Source organism: Heterocephalus glaber, unplaced genomic scaffold, assembly GCF_053883595.1.
Source record: "Heterocephalus glaber isolate CG9 unplaced genomic scaffold, H.glaber_assembly_v1.0 deba00001532, whole genome shotgun sequence".
Taxonomy (NCBI): domain Eukaryota; kingdom Metazoa; phylum Chordata; class Mammalia; order Rodentia; family Bathyergidae; genus Heterocephalus; species Heterocephalus glaber.
Window position 1 is genome coordinate 1131598 of NW_028258330.1, and position 19995 is coordinate 1151592.

General features: G+C 47.7%; 1 protein-coding gene and 1 long non-coding RNA gene across 2 annotated transcripts; one reads left to right on the forward strand and one right to left on the reverse strand.

The window, feature by feature from the left end:
• The first annotated feature begins 2481 nt into the window (after positions 1-2481).
• LOC101723501 (cystatin-C) lies at positions 2482-4541 on the forward strand. Its single transcript, XM_004874787.3, has 2 exons — positions 2482-2848; positions 4434-4541. Exons 1-2 carry the CDS (start codon positions 2606-2608, stop codon positions 4539-4541), a joined length of 351 nt encoding a protein of 116 aa, XP_004874844.2. The 5' UTR covers positions 2482-2605.
• A 2526-nt stretch (positions 4542-7067) lies between these two features.
• LOC147824612 (uncharacterized) lies at positions 7068-14505 on the reverse strand. Its single transcript, XR_015441935.1, has 2 exons — positions 12288-14505; positions 7068-10534 (listed from the first exon to the last, which is right to left on the reverse strand). It is a non-coding gene; the product is annotated as an uncharacterized LOC147824612 (long non-coding RNA).
• Between the last annotated feature and the right edge of the window lie 5490 nt (positions 14506-19995).

Consider the following 19995-nt stretch of genomic DNA (forward strand, 5'->3'; position numbering starts at 1 on the left):
AAAGAAAAAAGACAACAGAGATTTAAGTTATTTCAAATTATATAAGGGGCCGGGGAAATCAGTGCCTCAGAGTGGCCAAAGACAAAGACTCTCCAAGCTAGCCACTATATTGGGTACACACAATAATTGGAGGGAGAATCAGGTAACCTAGGGGGCAGTGGTAATCCTATGCCTATGAGGATCTCATGCTGATGAAGGCAGTAAAGAGAGCATTCTTAGGATAATAGGTGGGATGAGTTAAACTGATAAGGAATTTGTCCCTCCCCAGGTGAAACCTTTCTCTGGCTTCTCAAGGAACCAGGATGTCTTCAACTGATGTAATCTTGCCCTTGAGTATCACAGCATCATGGGACCACTGAGGTCTCAGCTGTGACTGGAGGCAAAAATGGAGTTATGTTTGGCCATGTCATAGCTGGCTTGTGGGCAAGGTGACACTGGGCCTTAGACAGTTACAGTCATACTTTAATTGTGAAATGATTTTTTCCCCAACATTATGTAGAATGGCTCCCAACACATATTGGTAAAACAATCCCACCTGCTGATTCCAGCAGATCCCTCCTCCCACCCCAGCCAAGTCCAGAGCAGATCTGGGCTGCAGCACAGTCCTGCTGGGTGCCCAGAAAGGGCCCAGGGTCCTGGGAAACCCAGCCACCTTCACCATAGAGTCACTGTCCCTGGGTCACTGTCAGACAGAGAGGGTGGGGTTGGAGAAGAAAGGATCCTGCTCTCTATCCAGGGCCCTGCACTCGCACCTCTCCTGGGCCCTATTCTGGCCAGGCCTGCTCTGTCTCAAGCCAGGGCTTTGGTGGCCACATGGTTCCCATGGTTCCTCTCTGTCTGGGAAAAAAAGGAACTTAACAGTCAGGCTAAGGGAACGACATGAGGGGAGCTCAGAAAGGAAGCTGAGAAAGGATCCAGACACAGGCACTCACCTGGTGAGTCCATACCTGGGAATCTCAGCAACAGCAGCAGATCACAGCCCAGGGCAGACTGAGTCCCAGGGCCAGGTGGTCATGAGCTCGGGCCACGGGGCACCAGGGAGCTGGCCACGTGGTGACCGCTCTGGATCTTGATGAAGGGGTCGCTCTGGGCATAGTTTCTAAATCCCTCAGTCTGGACACAGACACAGGGCATGTCATTGTGTGCAAATAATCAACTTGCCCATCCGGGACAGAGGAGCAGAGCTGCACTGTGGCTCCCCGAGGAGAGAAGCAGGAGTGGCCCAGGTGCTCTGATGTGCACCTTTCCTCGGCCCCACCCACCTGGTAGTGTCTCCCCACCCCCACCTTGGTCCACACCACAGTGTTCTGGCCCCAGCAGGCAGGCAAAGACAGTGGATCATTCCTCTCTCTGCCAGACATCCTGACTCCTTGCTCCCAGGACAGTGAGACTCAGCCCCACTCCTGTCCCTGCTGTGCCTTCTGCTGGCTCTATGTCCTGGGCTAAGCAGGAGCTTGTATCTTCTCGGGACCCAAGAGACCTCCAGCCTGTGTCCACTGTCCCCGCCTCTGTCCCCAGTCCTTCCATCTAGTGCCAGCAGCCCTCCCATGATTCCCTGATCTGAAGTGTTGGTCATTCCATCCCCAAATTCCATCCCTGAAACTGGGCCTCAGTCACTACCACACAAGGCCACGGGGCTAGAAATGGGGACAGTCTCCATGGACACCTGCCCTGTAAGTCACAAACACCCACAGATTCCAAAGACCTACCATGTAGTCATGAACACACACACATGCACATGCACACACACACACACACACTTAGTATAAAGCACCTCATTAAGAATCATCTATCATGAAATGACATTTGATGTAAAGGTTAGATTATTAAAATGATCTCACTTGTTCCTTTTCACTTTCTTAACGTGTCTACTGAAATTTAAAGCTACACGTGGTCAGTGTTACAGCTCTGCTAGGGGCCTTCCAGGTGTCCTCTCCAGGCTCGGGCACCTGTGCCCCATCTCTAGCCTGGACCACCTGGCTGGGAGTAGTTCTTGGAAGATCTGTTGATTGACTGATCATGAGTCCTTAAAGAGAACCCTTTGCCCTTTCCCAAGTAAAGGGGAGCTGGCTTCTGCTTGGCAGAGAAGTTCCCCAGGGCAGGGCCTGGGTCTTCCTGGAACCTCTGGAGTCACCTTCCCCCTCCCAGGGTTTCCTGACCTTGACCCAGGAGGCCCCTGACCTCAGAGCACCCTGGGAAGCCCGGTCTGCTCTTTCCCCTTCCCTGCAGATACAGAGTTCTGAGTTGCAGGGACTTTAGGGACCAGAAAGTTCTGGAGACCCACTCCTGGGAGAACTCAGAAAGGGGGACAGGTAAGTAAGTGGTTAGGGGAGCAGAATTGGGGACAGGGAATGGGAGGAGGGAGGGAGGAAGGAGGAAGCCCTTAGCCTGGAGGAGAGAGGGACAGAGGTGGAGGAGACAGAAGGAAGGAACAGCAGAGGGGAGGGGCCACCAGGAAAAGGAGGAGCTGGGCTGGGAGGATGGGGAGGGATGGAGGGTAGTGGCTGGAGTCTCAGAGGATAAAGCAGGGCTACAGCAGGCCAGCACTGTGGCCTCAGATCACTGCCCTCTTCGACCTACAGCTCCGGCATCGTGTCCTGCAGACATGGCCCCGTCCCGGCATGTCCCTGTGATGCTCCTGGCTGCTGTGGCCTTGGGTCTGGCCATGACCTCCACTGCCTTTAAGTTCTCGCCTGAGAGACCTCGCCTAATGGGTGAAGTGGAAGACGCAGACATCAACGATGAGGAAGTGCAGTATGTAGTGGACTTCACCCTCCAGGAGTACAACAAGAACAGCAGCGACCTGAACCTCAGCCGCTTGGTGCGGGTGGTGAATGCCCGACAACAGGTGCGTGGCTACTGGGGCTGAGGAGGGCTGCACAGGAGGTGCTGTCCTCCTGCAAACCTGGCCGCTCCCCTCGCTCTGTTCCCTGCCCCTGTCCCCACCCCAGGTGCTCTGCCTACTCTGCAGCCCCTTGCCTCATCCAGGGAGCCCCTCTGGGATTGACACCCCTGTGCCTCTCACTCAATCCAGTGCCTGGGATTTCTCTCTCTCTCCCTGCAGCCTTTATTGAATGTGTCCCTGAATTGCTGTACATGAAGCCCAGCCTGGACCCTGGTGGGTTGTGTGGGTGACACCTGGCCCTTAGACTTCTTTGTGTCCCAGCTGGCAGAGGCACCAGGTGCCAGGCCAGGGTCAGAGTCCCCTGGCTTACTGCTGACCACCACCTCCTGGGCTAGGGTCCATATAAACTGTGAACCAAGTGACCATACAGCAGGGATAGGAACCCCATGCCTGTTCCCTCCTCCCATGACTTCCACCCCCCTGTACTTTAGCTTCCAGCTCTGACATGATCTCAGAGCTCCAGAGCAAGCAAAGCAGGAGCAGAGGGCATCCTGGGCCCTGCAACCATCCCTCCTGTGGTCACCCTTGGCCATGTGGGCCCTGCTCCTGGCTCCCCATGGCATGTGGAGCTGTGTGTGGATGTGTGGAGTCTCCTGATCCTGTGGGATGCACCCTGCAGTTTACACTGCTCACTAGGAGGTCCTTCTCTTCACACTCAGGACCAGGCTGACCTCAGGAAGCCACACGCATGCTCAGTCGCCCACAGAGCCTCACTTGGTGTGTCTGATGTCCACTGAGGACACTCCCTGGCCCTGCAGCCTGTCCTGACTCAGCCTCCTCCTCTGGAGCAGCTGTTTTGTGTTTATGACCATGGCCTGTCTGGGTCTGGTAGGCTAGGGAACAGTCCTGAGCTACAGTGGGGTTCTAGGCAAGGACAGATGGGCGAGTGAGGAAGTCCCTAAGATGCCATGGACATGGACTGTGACGGTGTGGCCAGCTCTCCTTGTGTGTGTTCTCTATGACATCACGCAGTGAACTTTTAAGGGCCCTAAGACAGTGCCAGGCACCTCCTGAACTATCCCAGTGGGCAGTGGGGCATCTTCTATTGCTATGACAGGAAAGAGGAGTTGGGTGGATGGGGCATGTGGTCTCTGAGGGATCAGCTGTGTTGGGTCCTCAGGTTGAAGCTCTCCTGCAACAGGTTTAGTCCATCCTGTGTGGGCACAGAGCCTGCTGGGGCTGGACCTGCCCTGCCTCCTGGACAGGAAGTGCTCACTGCACCTCCCGGCTTCTCCCTGAGTTGGGCTCCCCTCCCACAGTCCAGATCAGAGCGTCCAGTCCTGGCTTTTACCTCCCGGTTCCCTGTTTGGGCTCTTCCTCTGATGCGGGAGACTCCGCTTTGTACCTCCTTGGAAGAAAACAAGTTGAACACAGGGCTCAGGACAGTCCTGCAGGAAGATCTGGCTCAGTGAGGGTGGAGGATGGGTTTGGTCTGAGCCCTGGCAAGCACACTGACTCCGACGCAGTGAGAAACTGTGGGAGGTGAGGTGCATGAAGCTCTGAGTGAGTCCTTCTTGTTCTGCCATAGGTCGGGCTCGGCATGAACTACTACTTGGACTTGGAGATCAGCAGAACCACATGTACCAAATCCCAGTCCAACCAGGAAGACTGTCCCTTCAGTGACGACAGGGTATGAGCTTGATGTGGGTAGAGGAACACAAGTAATAGGGAAATGTGTGTGTGTTTGGGTGTGAGAGGATGTGTGTGTGGGTACTTATGAGACGATGGATGTGTGCACACGTGTGAGACATGTGGGGAGATGAATGTGGGTTGTGATGAGCAGTGAATATGCACACATGTGGACAAGTGAATGTGTCCACCTGTGTGTGTCATGCAGGAAGTGAACGTGGACATGCATGTGTCATGTGTGTATGTGTGTGTGTGTGCCTCTGCCTGTCCATGTGTGGACTGTGGTGGTTCAGTAGATACCCTCAGGTGTGGGGTGCGTGTGAGTGCGAGTACATGCACATCAGTGCACCCATGGGGTAGTGGGAGAGGGGTCTGCACACAGGATTGATTTGAGTGCTGAGTGGACCCTGGGAAGTGAGGTGCTGGGAGGTAACCCCTGCCTTTGGGGTGCTCCTGCTGAGCTGGAGTGGGCAGCGAAAGGGCTGGTGAGGAGGGAGAGAGCTCTGCTGAGTCCCAGCCTCACCTGGCCCAGAGCCCCATTGAGCAGGTCAGGCCTGAGAGGTCTGGAATCCCCAGGCTGCCCTCAGCCTCAAGCCTCTCCTGACAGGCAGATCCTTGGACACCACGGCTCTGGGTGCTGAGTCCCTGTCACCCTGCCAACCCCACCTGTCTCAGGGTCCCCTGGATGCCCTCTCGGTTCTGGCCTGTGCTGAGGTGGAAGAGCTAGGGTGGTGAGCGCCTGCCCTGCCCCATGCCCTCTGTGATCCTGGCCCTGCATAGCTTCTCCCTGGGAGATGTGGGAGAACAAGGACCTGGGACCCCTGAGCTGGGTACAGGGCCATGTGGGGACTTCCCCGACATCACTCCTTTCCCCTCTGACATCTCATGGCCAAGCGTCTTCCCTTTCTCCTGAACCTGCACTCACTGTCCTTCTCTCTTTGGCAGAAGCAGCTCTGCTCTTTTGTGGTCCACTTCAGGGCCTGGGAGTACTACATCCACCTGGCCAGCTCCAGCTGTCGCATTGCCTGAGGTTCTGTTTTGGCCAGGCCACAACAACCACACCTTACCCATATCACCTGCAGTGTCTGCAACCTCAAAATGGAGCCTAGCCCTGGGAGAGACTCCTTGGTGCTCCAGCACCTGGGGTACAGGACAGCAGGCTCCTCCGGGCAACATGTACGCTCACGTGCTGTCCCCTCTTCCTTTCTCCTGTGCTTCTCAACCACACCTGTGTGGGGCACACACAGCCGCCCCTGCCTTGCTCAGTAAAAATCTGCACCAGCTCCCTCTGTGTGGTGTGGTTTCTGGGTGCAGGGGAAGGGTTGGGGGAGCTGTCCTCACAGCTCTGTGCAGTCTGTCACACGGGGCCTCCTGGGCTCGGTCACACACCCCTGAGATGGGGCTGAGTCATTGTCACTGAGGCCCTGCACTTTATCACCATCACCCTTCTCCTGTGGGGTCCGTCCTCCTGCACACTCACTCCACCTGTCCTCCGGGACCTGGCTCTGCCCTGGGGACTCGCCTTGGAGAAGGTGACCCCGTCATCCACTCGGGGTGCCCACTTCACCCCAGCTTCAGTGACCACCTGAGCAGAGCCACTGGTCCAGGTCCAGCCTCAGGGCTCCTGTGGCTCATGGTGGGGGTTTATTTAACTGCAGGCTGAGAGTCCCTTAGGCAAAGTGCTTGAGACCAGAGTGCTTCAGGGCTGAGAGATCTGTGGGATTGTGGGAAATCTTCACATGCCTGATAAGATTTCCTGGGGTTGGGACCCACATCTGAGAAACACACTCAGGTTTCATGTGCATCTTATACACGTAGCCTGAAGGTAAGTGTTACAGTTTTATTTTTACAGGAAGAAAGCTTTAATTGGAAGGTCAGAGGGAGGACACCTTAGGTGGTTGGAGGGGGTCGCTCTGATACAGGGGTTCAGACCAGTCCACCACAGAGGCAGGAGGCAGCTGTTAAGGATTAGGTGGTGGGCTGGGGTCCCAGTAGTCAGTGTTTCTTCATCTCAGTCTTAGTTGTGGGATCTTGATGGCTGAGGGATGGTTTCCTTTCCAGAAGAGAACTCTGCATCAGGGGGTCTCAGTCACATGGGGCTCCCCCTTGCCTGGAATCCAGGTGATCACAGGTTCAGGTCAGTGGCTATAGGCTTCTGGGTGTAGCTTAGTGTCCCTGTAAACCTCTCATCTTGTGTCCTCAGTCTTGAAGGGGATGAGACCTTCAAAATTCAGGTCAACCCGGTCCAGCCAGATCCTAAATGACCAGCAGGCCCTATGCAGATCTGAGAAGAGATCTGACTCAGGATTTACAGTGACAAGGATACAAATAATGGTCCAGCTGTGTTCTGCTGTTAGTCACCTATCCAGCATCTGCAGCCCAACTGAAGAGCCATGGTTCATAGCAAAAATGGTGATTAAGCCCCTGCCTGTCCCAGAAGAAAACACAGATCACATTAACGAGCAGGTAGCAAGGTCCAGGGGTCTGCCTGTCCCACATCCTTACAGTGGCCTCTGACTCTGTTATGACTGTATTTCTTCTCTCTGAGAGAGTTTATGCTCCTTAATCTTTTTTTTTTTTTTTTGGTACCGAGGATCGAACTTGGGACCTTGCGCTTGTGAGGCAGCAGAACCACTGAGCTAAATCCCCGGCCCTATGCTCCTTAATCTTAAAGTGAAAGAGACAAAAGCTCTCTCTCCTCTGTCTGTCTCTCTCTCTCTCTCTCTCTCTCTCTCTCTCTCTCTCTCTCTCTCTCTCTCTCTCTCTCTCTCTCCCTCTCCCTCTCCCTCTCCCCCCTCTCTCTCTTTTTGCAGTACTGGGTAACAAACTCAAGATCTTGCGCTTGCCAGATAGGCTGGGCATCACTGGGTATATCCCCAGCTCTCTAATTTTTAAAAATGTTAATAACTAATTCACTCTCTGGTTATACTTTCCCATTGATTGCTTGAGACCGAGTATGCTACCAAACTAGCTTCCCTTTGCTGTTAAGGTCACTCAAGGCTTCTCAGGGGTTACTTTTGGGGACATGTGAAGACCAGAGCCTTTTGGTTCCCTCAGATCCTTACTGGTTGTGTCAACTGCCCAGATGGATTGTGGTCTTGTGTGACCATATCGCTTCCTTGGAAGCATGGGGACACTCCCCTCTGTTGTGACCCTCCTTTAGCACAATGCACACCGTAGCGTTTCTGTCCTCTGGAGCCCAACAATCCCCCTGCTCAGGAGGTTGGGTTACTCACTGCAGGTTCAGGGGCCTGGCAGAGGGGACCTGTTATGACCTTGGAGGACCAAATTATTGGCTGACCTCTTTGTCCTTTTACCTCCCTTAGCTTTGGTCTCCAAGCCTCAGTTGTTGAACACCAACAAGGTCAGTTATACTATTCTCCATGTGGGGCAGCAACTGTAATCCTGTTGTAATTCTTTTTAGCTGTGAGGAGTCTGTGTCAGAGCCCATCCATCTCACAGGGAATGGCCTATCTTCCCAAAATTCTGTTCACATTTTCTGTTAGAAGCCATAACCCTGAGGAATGTGAACAGACCACACTTGCAAACTATTACACGGAAAATGCAATACAAAGATAATAAAAGCAAAACAGCATAATAGTTTAAGAAACATAATTCTAGTTGTGTCAGAATTAGAGTCCTTTTAAGTAGAATATATTTGCTTACAAATGTGTCTTTTAGGTCACCAATTTTGGAATACCTGTGGTTTGGTTTTGGTTTTTTTTTGGTTTTGGTTTTTTTTGGTATGGGGATTGAACTTGGGACCATGTGCTTGCGAGGCAGATGGTGGAACCACTGAGCTAAATCCCCAGCCCTAGAATTCCTGTGTTTAACCATATCTAATTATTCTAATAAAATTAGAAGGCTTGCACACTGAGGGAGTGACAGCATTTGACATACAAAGAAGTAATAATTAGCAGCATTGTTGCATAGAAATGTTTACATATCAACTTAACTTTTCACTTTCAAGGCAAAATTCAGAATTGATGGCTCAGTACTATAGCTATAATCATGTAAATTTGGTGCTTGAGACATCTTCAAAGTTTAACCATAGTGGCAAAAATCAGAGAATGGCTCTGGATCTCATACAAGATTAAGAAACATTGTTAATAATCGCTTCTCTGCCTTTTGGCTAAGATGAAGTGTAGAAACATTGTTAATGGCCTCAAATAGACTTATTACCTGATATACAAGTGTGTCTCATTTGTGCAATAAATTACTGAGTTACATCCAGTAGACATGGACTATAGTTTAAATAGCAAGGTTGTCTACATGGAACCTCCCCCTCCCCTGCAATGGTCCTGGATAGCAGCAGAAATGTTAGGTTTTTCTGACCATTTCATAAGTTCAAGGTGCAGATGCTGTGCATGTTGTGTGAGACAGCACATACTGGTTACTGACTATGCATCAAACTTATGCATCATTAGTTTCACAACCTTTGCACATTCTCACAGCATGGGTAGTCCTTGCATTATACAGTTCTAGTCTCAGACATAGGAATGGTCAAGCATACTACAGTAACCTAAAATAACAGATGTTCATTTAATCACAGTTATAAACTGATCATTTAAATAAATCCAGACTCTATTAAGACTCAGTTTCCTTGGTAATCAAAGACCTAAGAGAAGAAAACAGAAGAAATTATCTTGATAAACAGAAACCTTTTCTTAGACGACTTTCTGTAAATTTTTACTTAGTGCATCAACATTTTAACATAGTATTGTTTTAAACATAGAATTGGATTTCACAGTAATGTTAGAAATTTTGCATTTAAAAAAACTCTTTAAAGTTTGTGAAATTATAGGCAACCTTATCATACTTAGAAATTTTCTCTCACAAATATCACTGACAAACTTTTTGTGATGTACAGTAGCTTTCTGATCTTGTCCTCATCTTTCTTCTTAATTTCTGGTAGTTCAACTTCTCACCACACAGATCTTTTCTTGCCAAAAATATTCTCTTACCCATATCCTTTACTTCTCCCTCTTCTTTCTGCCTTGTCCTCATTCTTTAAATTTACCTTTAAAACAAACTTCAAAATTTCTGAATTTGGAAAAGGTACTTTTTTCCTTAGTAAGATAAAATATGTTCTTTTAAAATAGAAACATATATATCCCTTTTTATAGAATTATACATTAGAATTTTAACTCTTAGTAATGTTATACTTAATGAGGAACAAAGAATAAAGCAATCTTAACCCCTTTTTTATATACCTGGATGAAAATACACTTAGTAGAGACAAGTATATGTGAATGATCTATTATAAACATTTCTCCCATTTATATTTAATCTACCTATAAAAGCCAACATATGAAACTAACATAATTAACATGAAGTTATTGCTGTGTCAAAGGAAACCCTAAAACTTCTTATAAATTTCACACATGAAGCAAAGTTTCAGAGTGTGGAAATTTCCACTTGTGGTGTCCTGCTGATGCTCAACAAATTTTAGATTTTAGAGTATTATGGATTTGGGGTCTTTGTGTTTCTCAGTCTATACTTGAAGAGCAGCCTCTGTTCATTCCTTGGAGGTGTAAAAATGAGACAAGAGGTATGGACCCCTTGAAGCCCATTGCAGCCAGAAGCCCATTACAGAGTCCTCAGGACTGAACCAGTAGCCAGTGAGGCACTGTGGGTTGTAGATACTTCTTTCCCAAATGCATTTGTCATTTCCCAAATACATGTTCCTTCCCCCAAGTTCTCAAGATCCAGCCAGATCACTGGCTACAGCCCACAAAGCATCATACAGTTGCACATCTTGCTACTTTTCTTCCAAGCAAAATATGTGACCAGGTGCATTGCCTGAGGTTCTGCCCATTGTAAAGATTTCCCTTTTCCACTGTCCAGGGATGTCCTGGACAGGGGCAGTAATGCTGCAGCTGTCCACTTTCTAGTTCAGCCTGCATAATGTGCAGAACCATCCATAAGCTAGGCCCTAGTTATCTCTTCCTCTGTCAGCTGATCGATCATACAGTACACCCGTGAGGCCACAAGGGCATGCTAGGAGATAGAAGGAAATATAATAAGAGAAGGATTTAGGCAACTTCTTCATGTAACTTACTTATACCTTCTTGATCTGCTCACCCCGATCACATATATACCACTTCCATTTAATGATGGGCTGTTGCTGTAGACATCCAACTTTATGATCTGGTGGGCCACAGAGCACCCAGCTCATGATGGGCAGCTCAGGTCAGTCACATGGCATCCCATGGTCAAGCATTCAGTTTCCACTAAGGGCCAGCAGCAGACCAGGAGCTGTTTCTTAAAGGAAGTGTGACAGTCTATGGATGATACCAGAGCCCTGCTCCAAATCTGTGAGGGTCTCTGATGTGATTCACCTATGTGAACCCACCAGAGGCCCCAAACAGCAAAGGACATACCCACTAGGAAGACCGTAGTGCTTCAAAACAGGCATGCTTCCTGCTTCTTTCCCTTTTTATTCAATCCAGGCTACAAGCTTATTGGCTGGTGCCACCCACATCAGGCCTGAGTCTCCCCCACAGTTTGCTGACCTCAATTCAAACATCCACAGATGCACCCAGAGCTGTGCTTTACTAAACTTCCAGGCTGTTCTTATTCCAGTCAGGCTGACACATCACAGTGAATGTCACCTTTCTTCATGGACCCCAAACAGGGAGGTACACACTTGCCAGTGACAACATGACCTCGAGGCAGACTGAGCTTACCATACCTATCTTATGGAGGGGAGATCCCTAGAGAGCTGGGACCTTGGACAGGGCTAGGCAGCCAAGGGGTCTCAGTGGGGCCTGCTAGTCCCACACGGTGATTCTGACCGTGGGATTGTTGCTGCAGTCTCCTCCACTGCACAATGGGGAAAAAGCATGTTATAACTTTTGCTGAAGGATGCAATCATTAAATCCACAGATGGCTGACCCAGCCCTGTGACATGGCTGAGGCTATAGCAGGGAGGAAGCAGACAGTGTCCCCACCATGTAAGAACCAAGGGAAGGATCTGGAAGTGCACAGGGTGCCCATGCATACCCTACTCTCCCTCGGGCCTGGAGTTTCAGGACAGAGGGTGCTTGGAGCTGGCAGTGTATCAGGCAAAGTGAGCCTGTGTCCGGTGTGATGGTCCCTGAGGAAACACATGTGCTTCTGACAGCCCAGCTGCTAACCCAGTGCCCCAGAGAAAGGCAGGGAGGTGCTCCTGGGGCCACTGCTCCAAGGGAGGGACAGGAGGAGCCCCTCGTGGACTCCCACAGGGACTGCTGCCTGGCCACTTGTACTGGTCATGGACACACAATCACACTCCCCCAGGACCACACATGACCACCTGTACAGAATCACATGCATAACTGCACGATGCAATCACACACCTATAGAGTCACATGTGTACACACACAGTCACAATTACACATACACACGGAAAGTCATACACACTCGCACACATGCACACACCTGCAGCACATACACAGAATCCCTTAAAACAAGGGTGTGTTATGGAGCAAACGTGCTCTACAGGTGTTTTCCAGCTCTGAGTTTCCTCCAAAGTGCCAAACTCTTTATGTTCATGGCCAAATCCAGAACAGCCCCTTGGAGGATGAGAAAAGTCAAAAGGGTATTTTATAAACTCTTGTATGCTATATACTGTGAAGCTCTGTGAGTTCAGAGACGCTCCTAATTAAAGATTCCAGGATTCTTGAACAAACATATTGCAAGTATTCTGCATTCAAACATCATCTCATGGAGATACCAGTACACGTAAACAGGCATAAAACACATAAAATACCTGCAATAAAGAAGTTGATTAAATCTATTCGACCTTTCACAGATGACTTTGATCTTCAGACCCTTTGTTTTTAGGAGAGGGGACTTCAGAAGTCAAATCTGCAAACAAACTGGGAAACATGAATCTAAAAAAATGCTTCACTTTTTTTAGATTCTAGAATTAGGAAACTAAAGTAGACCCTCAAGTTGTGACCAGCCTGACATATGAACAACTTGGGTTATGACCAGAATTTTAGTTTTAACTTACAAACAAAATCTTGAGTTATGACCCAAATGCTTCCAGATGGTCTCAGATACAGATTTAACCCTTAAAGAGTTCTGGAAGGAACATTATACCATCCTTTCCTGTGTGAGGTTAACTGATAAATCCTGGGCCAATGTCTCTCTAAGGACATGGAGATCTGCCTGTATACAAGAAAGAGACTTTGAAGCCTGTGTAAAGGAGTCTGAACCTCCAATTGACCAATTTGAGTTACAACCAGCCCTCGGGAACAAATTGAGTTTGTAAGTCAAGAGTCCACTGTAAAGGAATCAATGATGATAATGGAATCTGGGTTTATTGGCCAAGGAAAAGGATGACTAGAATGAACCCGATTGTGTTGGAATTAGTGTCAATGTGAGCTCATAGTTTTCAATGTAGAAACCGACAATATAAAGCCTGCAGTTGTGGTCCTGTATACATCCCATCTCCATCAGCTGAGAGGTTAGAACAAAGAACCTCAGCTCCCCGCTAAGCACCTTTGGAACCTGGTAATTCTTTGTTCAGGAGCCGTCTATGTTCTGCAGGATGTTGGTCAGCATCCCTGACCTCTGCCCACTAGACGGCTCTAACACCTTTCTCCTGAGCAGGAGACAACCAAACCTGTTTCCAGACACTGCCAAAGGTCCCCTGAAAACAAAAGTGCCCGGGATGAGAAACATCATTAGCAATGAGCAGCTCTGCACTCAGGTATGAGTCCTAATTTTACTGCTTCCAGGGCTGGAACAAGGACAGGCAACTCTGAACCTGGACCTCTTGTTATGTCAGAAAGTAAGGACAGGGTCAGAGAATAAGAGGACATGTCCATAGGACACAGGAGCCAGCTCAGGGGGCTCCCAGGAGCAGCCCTGAGGATTTAACCATCACAATAAATAATGATAAAAGAACAAGTCACTGAATAAAATGAGAAACTGAGCATTAGTAATGGAGAGATAGATGACTGATGGATAGATGGATGGATGGTAGTTTTCCTTACTGTATAATGAAAGTCATTAATAAATACATATTTAAAAGATGACATAGAAACACAATGATTTGACAATAATCATAATAACAGTTGATTCTGGCGAGAATTATCATTGTATGCTAAATTTAGAGAGTGCAAGTCTAAAAGTATATTTAAAAGTATAGCCCCAGGGGCCGGGCATTTAGCTCAGTGGTTCCAGCGGCTGCCTTGCAAGCCCAAGGCCCCGAGTTCTTTCCCTGGTACCAAAAAAAAAAAAAAAAGTATAGCCCGGTGAAATGCTTATTGATTATAACAGGAAAAACAGTAACTTTTCATTGGAGAAACGTGGAGTATCCACCTGACCCTGGATCAAAGTCAGTACCTGTCAGCACAGCGACAGACTGTTGGCCCTTGGGGCCTCCTGCCGTGATAACAGGAGGAGCCAACCTCATTTTCAGTTTCTTTAAAGGCCCCACACCTAATCTCTTGACAAACCCCAACTGGTGGCATTCCACAAAGTGATTTTCCTGTGTACTTCCAAAAGAATGAGGGCTGGGGAGTTAGCTCAGTAGTGCAGTCAACTGCCTTGCAAGCACAAGGTCCTGAGTTCAATCCCTGGTACCAAAAAAAAAAAAAAGGATGAGACCACAAAGACAAGGAAGACTGAGGAACTGTTCAGGATTGGAGGAGACTGAGGAGGCCTGATGACTAAATGCCCCCAATAAATTCATACATATGCATCAGACAGCAGTGTGTGCCATGTTCATGTTGTGATGGTAGTCACTGGCCCGAGTTTGGGTAAGAGAATGCTCTTGACCTTAGGATATACACATGAGAGATTCTAAGGGTTAAAAAAAAAAAAATGTATTCCTCACCTTTGTATCCCTGTAACACAACAGCCAGCAGGAAGGCAAGTGTTATGTAAAATCACAGTCTCAGAGACTCTAGTCCATGGTCACTTAGGCCCACTGTTTTAGGGCTTATGGCCAGCTCATCATGGTGGGGATCAAAGCCACTTACCTCCTGGCAGTTGGGGGCTGTTCCTGCAGGTTAAGGAGACCACACAGGCAGAGAGGGCTCAGTGCAGCCTGGGGCAGTAGCCCACAGCCCAGGAAACAGAGAGAAGACATCTGGTGCCACAGCCATCCAAACTCCAACTCAGGCAGCATAGGAGTAGCCCAAGCTGAGCAGCTGCATCCAGTGCAGCCCTGAGGGTCCTGACCACAGGGCTCCAGAGGAGGGGCAGGTATGGAGACAGGAGGGAGGTCACTGCTTGTCCCATGTCTGCCTTCTCTGCCTGCTGCTCCCAGACACAAGTTCTATGATTCAGGCCTGGCTTCCCTGGGCCATCACTCTGGCTTCCACTTGGCCTTATTAAGACAAACCCACTCTCTATAGAGCTTCTCTTTTCCTGTAGTTTCAGAGACATTAGAAACAAGTGTCAAAATCTACTGTCTGGATTTTTCTTCTTTCCCCTGTGTCCCTGAGGGAATCTCTCTTCCCACGCTAACTGGAATAATTAACTGCAATTATGTAAGACAAGCTCTACTGGGAGGAAATGTTGGCATTTGCTCAAACAAAATAATAAAAGGAGCTTAAGTTTAAGAGCAGTAATCCTGACTTTGTTGCCAATCAACAAATGCCTTTGCCTGATCCGTGCCAGGCACTGGGAAAAAAAGCAAGCCAAGAGATGACAGGCTTGAGCTTGCATTCGGTGACTAGAGATGAAAAATACAAACCAAAACTCAGAAGATGCAGTGAAAAAATAAATCAGGGGAAAGAAAGAAAGGTGGTGGTGGGGGCACTATGATTTTAAATAGCGAGGTTAGAGAAGGCTCAAGAAGAGGCAGATCTCTGTGCAGATATTTGAAGGGGTGAGGAGGAAGCCACAAATCTGCAGGAGGAGGACCTGGCTACTGCAAAGGCCCTGAGGCAGGAGCACCCTAGCAGTCTTAGCAGCTTCCAGGAACAGCAGCAGGAGCAAGAGAGGATGTCGGAGCTGGGGCAGGATGTGCTGGGCCCCGAGAGTCAGTGAAGCCTTTGTTTCCTTCTCCTAGTGAAAGAGGGACCCTCAGGACCTCCTCCTCGGTTCAGCAGACATGGCCACTAGGGACATCAAAGCCCAAGTGAGTGGAAATTCAGTGAGGACACACAAGCCTGGGTCAGAGCTCCAAGGCCTCACAGGAGTTTGGAGCAGAGGTGCAGGGTCCTGGCTGAGGCTGTGGTTGTGAAGGGACCCCACCGCTGGCAGCAAGTTGAGCAGATGTTTCAGGGTCAGGAGGCCCTGCCATGGTCCAGGTGGCCAGACAGCATGAGCTGTGAGGACAGCAGGTTCTAGGTCTGTTCTGGAGGTGGATTGGAAGGTTCCCTGGAGCTGGGTGCGGGGTACAGAGAAGAGCACTGACCAGGACTCCAAAGGATCGGCTGTAGTGTTCACCCTGACATGAGGAAGCTATAGGCTAGGAGGTGCAGGGCTTCCTGCTGCAGATACCTGGGAGCCTTGTGGGGACAGCTGGGGTCTTAGTCCATTCTCTGTGCTCTAACATGGAGCCTGAAGCTGGTGGCTTACAAGAGGAGCAACTTCCAGGAAAAGCAGTTCTAGGTGCCACAAGCCCAAGAGCATCTGCTCAGCCTCTGGGAAAACCAGAACAGGAGCAAAAGATTGCACTGCTCTCTCTAAATCTGCCTAGCTAAGCTCCCAATGACACCCAGGATGTATCTAGAGCTGGGGTCCCTGCACCTCTCCACATCCTATGACACCATGCCTCATGCTGTGCTGAAAGACCCCCTGTGTCTCTCCTCAGAGACCCAGAACCTCTGGATGGCAGGCCCCAGATCTCACACTGTTAGTCAGAATCTGACACCAGGTGTGCAATGCTGCTTTCTGAACTGATGAATGAATGAATGAATGAATGGCTAGGCGTAGAATGCAGAATTTTTTTTTTTTTGGTACCGGGGATTGAACTCAGGTCCTTGTGCTTGCACAGCAGGCAGCAAGACCACTGAGCTAAATCCCCAGCCCCAGAATGAAGAATATTTTTCATTAAGGATCAGTAAATACCAGAGAGGTTTACCTTAAGGGACTCAGGCATAAAGTCTGTGATAAGAAGATGACACCTATCAGTCCGGTTCCCATTGCTATAACCGAATACTGAAATCTGAGTGATTCACAAAGAAAAGCAGTTTAACTGGCTCCCAGTTTGGATGCCAGAAGTCCAAGATCAGGCAGCCACATCAGGGAAAGCCTTGAGCTACAGTGTGAAAAGGCTGCAAAGCAACAGCTGAGGTGAGTGTAAGTGGAAGAGGAAAGTGTTCGAACCACACACCCCCTGTTAGGTGGCAGCAAGGAGGGTTCGCTGACTGTGTGACAGTGCTGAGGACAACACCCACAAATATTCATATGAAATGAAGCCCAATGTTCAGCCAGGACCCTGAGACTTTCTCTGGGCTGCATGGCCCTGGCCAAATCAAGCCTACTCCTCTGGAGAGCACTCTGATGATCTGGGTGAGGAAGCTTAAAATATCTCTCACCTAAGCTTTGATTTCTAGGAAGAAAACTAACTGCACGAAGGTTTCTCCTGTGGTAAAGCACATCATCACCAAAACATTCATTACAGAACCAAGACAGAAGGGACAGCCGGCAAGTCTAGCATCAGAGGAAACTACACCCCTGAGAAGGAGACAAACCTGGAGGTCAGAGGCTGCCACTCCCCAGGGACAGTACTCAGGAAGGGACAAGAAGGGTGGGAGCAGCTGTGAGTTACAAGCATCGTAGACATGGCGTGGTTAAAGCACATGCATGAACTTGTGTGCATGCACACGCAGGTCCACACATGCACATGCACACATAACTCACAACTGGTCCCCATATGGTAGACAGCTAAGCTAATTAGATGTGCTGTAGGAAGTTAAATAGGGCTGGGGCCCTGGAGGGAGTCAAAACAGAAGACAATTGAGGCCCATCTACTCAAAGTCAAGAGTCAAAAAGAAAAAGTACTACACTCATAAATAGCAGTGATTGATATTCTAAATAGACATCATTAAGTAGGGACCAAAATCTTCCTAGCCCACTTGCTTTCTGAAAACTTGTTCATTGTATATACGCTTGCTATGTGACTTGTTTCCCCATTTGATCCCCAGTAAATCACTACTACCTGGGCAACTGTACTTGTAATCTTATTGGTTGATCATGGTTTTGTCTCACCTCATGCCCACTTTGTGTTTTCCACTGGATCTTATTGGTTGACTGTAGTTTTGTCCCATTTTGTACCTGCCCCACTGATGGAGACCACTCAGTGAGCCATAAATTCATAAACTGGCTTTTCATATTAAAAGTCTGAGTCTGCCTGTTGGCCCACAATGCTTTGTTTGAAGAGCCAGCAGTTGGTGTGTGGGAAAGGAACAACTCCCCACACCACTGGTCACAGTGGAGGTCTCAATGATCCATGACGCTATGATGTCTTGGATGACAAGACAATAGTGCAGCTAAGGGCAGCATGACTCATACAGAAAATTCCTATAGAGGCAAAAAATCAATCCATGGGAAGAAACAAATTTCCCATTAACCAATGATCTGGTCTTACTAGAATATCTTGTTCCTCTGTTGCTAGGACCCTGCTCTTGTCAGTGTTCTCCACTTCACTGTTCCCTGCACCTCCCCTTATCCCTTCTAGAAGCTGCATGATCAATAAATAGTGGCAAGCTCCAGGAGATGGTATCTTAGCCAGATAAGAGCTTTGAAATAAATAAAATAAAATAAATAAATAACAAGCTTTGACCATCCTGGGCCCCCCATTTATACATTAAGATCTTATCTTGCCTTTTCTAATCCATCCACTGTATCCTTGGTCAGGTGATTGGGGGTCTGACCAGCCTCCAATACCCCACCTTGTGGCTTTGCCCCATAATAACCCCCTGGAAAATGGGGCCCCGGGCAACACACTTTTTGAGTGTGCCCTCCTGTCCCTCTCAGGCAGGAGCTATCTTTCCCTGTATAAATATTTCCTACTCTTAACCTCTGTTGTTCCTAGAATTCATCCTTTGATTTTAGAGAACATGAACTTGGCATTTCTGATATCTAGCAGGTTGGTGGTTATAATATTTCCCTTGTTTGGATTATTTACATTATTTGGATTACTTGGTGCCCTTTATCACTTGGAGATCTTTCACTGAGATAACTGGATAGAGGTAAGAGTTTGCTTTTGTTTCATAGATTTTAGTTTTTGTTTCATGGACTCTGATCTTTGTTTCATAGATTCTGGTTTTTGTTTCATAAATTCTGCCTTTGTTTCATAAATCCTAGCTTTTGTTTCAAAATTGTCCTAAATTTTAGGTTGTATGTCTTATATTTTTGCAAATTGCTTGTTTCTCTTATGATGTACTGTCTTTTGTTAAAATTACATTTTATTCCTGTTTTGTATATATTGCATTTGGACTTAATTGCTAAAGTTGTTAAATTTGCTAGCATTCTTTGTTTTGTTAGACAACAGTGCTAGGGAAAAAGCAGTGTCAGACCGCCACCTAATAGACTTTAATGGTACCTAAAGTAAACTTAGAAAATTCTATAGAATGGGTCTTTGTATGAAATCTAGTTTATATTTAAGACATATATATGCTTATTAATAAATCATGGGAACCCATCCACCAGTTAAAAGAAGATAGGTTGGTGGCCATTCTTAAGACTTGGGGAACAAGTTTCACTGAGCTATTCCAGTTCAATCCTTCTCTATACTCTAGAGAAAGTGTTGGGCCCATTCTGCCTCTATTTCCATTCTTATCTGATCATCCACTGGTGAGGAAGCAATCTTAGCTCTTGGGATTCCCCATTCTTGCCTTTGCATGCTGAGATTGATGACTCAGGAGCAAATTGTCTTCCATAACTCACCATGAGCATGATAAGAATAGACCTCCTTTCCTGGTCTCATTTCTGGTCTTTCCCTGCCACTTTACACTTTCCTTATAGAGGCATGTAAAGTTAGAGAAAGGAAGGATCTCTAATAAGTTTAAGAGAGAAACCCAACCTTCTCTTCCTCCCCTTCTTGGTCTGGTTTTCATCATTTATGTGTGTAGGGGAGGAAAATACTTTCACTAATGGGTTATGGACTTTGAAACTTTTACTGTACACCTGTAAAATGCTATATAATGATATTTTGGGGTTTTAGGTGGTTTACGCTTTTATTTCAACAACTCATTGGGAGTTAACCTTAGAAACCCCTTCTAGTCAGATCACTCCTCCTTCCAGAAACTTGGGCTAAGGCAATTTGCAATAACTGTTTCATCTTACAAGGAGAAAAACAGCAATCAGCTAGTGACTTAAACTCGTGTTTTTTATAAGCTAACTAGGATAAAAGGGGATTTCAGTCCGCCTTTCTCTTCTTTTCATGTGTACATTGAAATCTGATAGATGTGCCTTTACTAACATGAATTGTGGTTGCTAGGTGATGAACATAAATTTAATCTGTGAATTTCAGATACTTAGTGATTTAAAAATGGACCTTGAACAAT

Excerpts from the sequence above, each read along its gene's own strand:
- LOC101723501 (XM_004874787.3), top strand. The coding sequence starts at position 2,606 with ATGGCCCCGTCCCGGCATGTCCCTGTGATGCTCCTGGCTGCTGTGGCC. Across the intron at positions 2,849-4,433 it reads TGGTGAATGCCCGACAACAG|GTCGGGCTCGGCATGAACTA; the intron begins GTGCGTGGCTAC and ends GTTCTGCCATAG.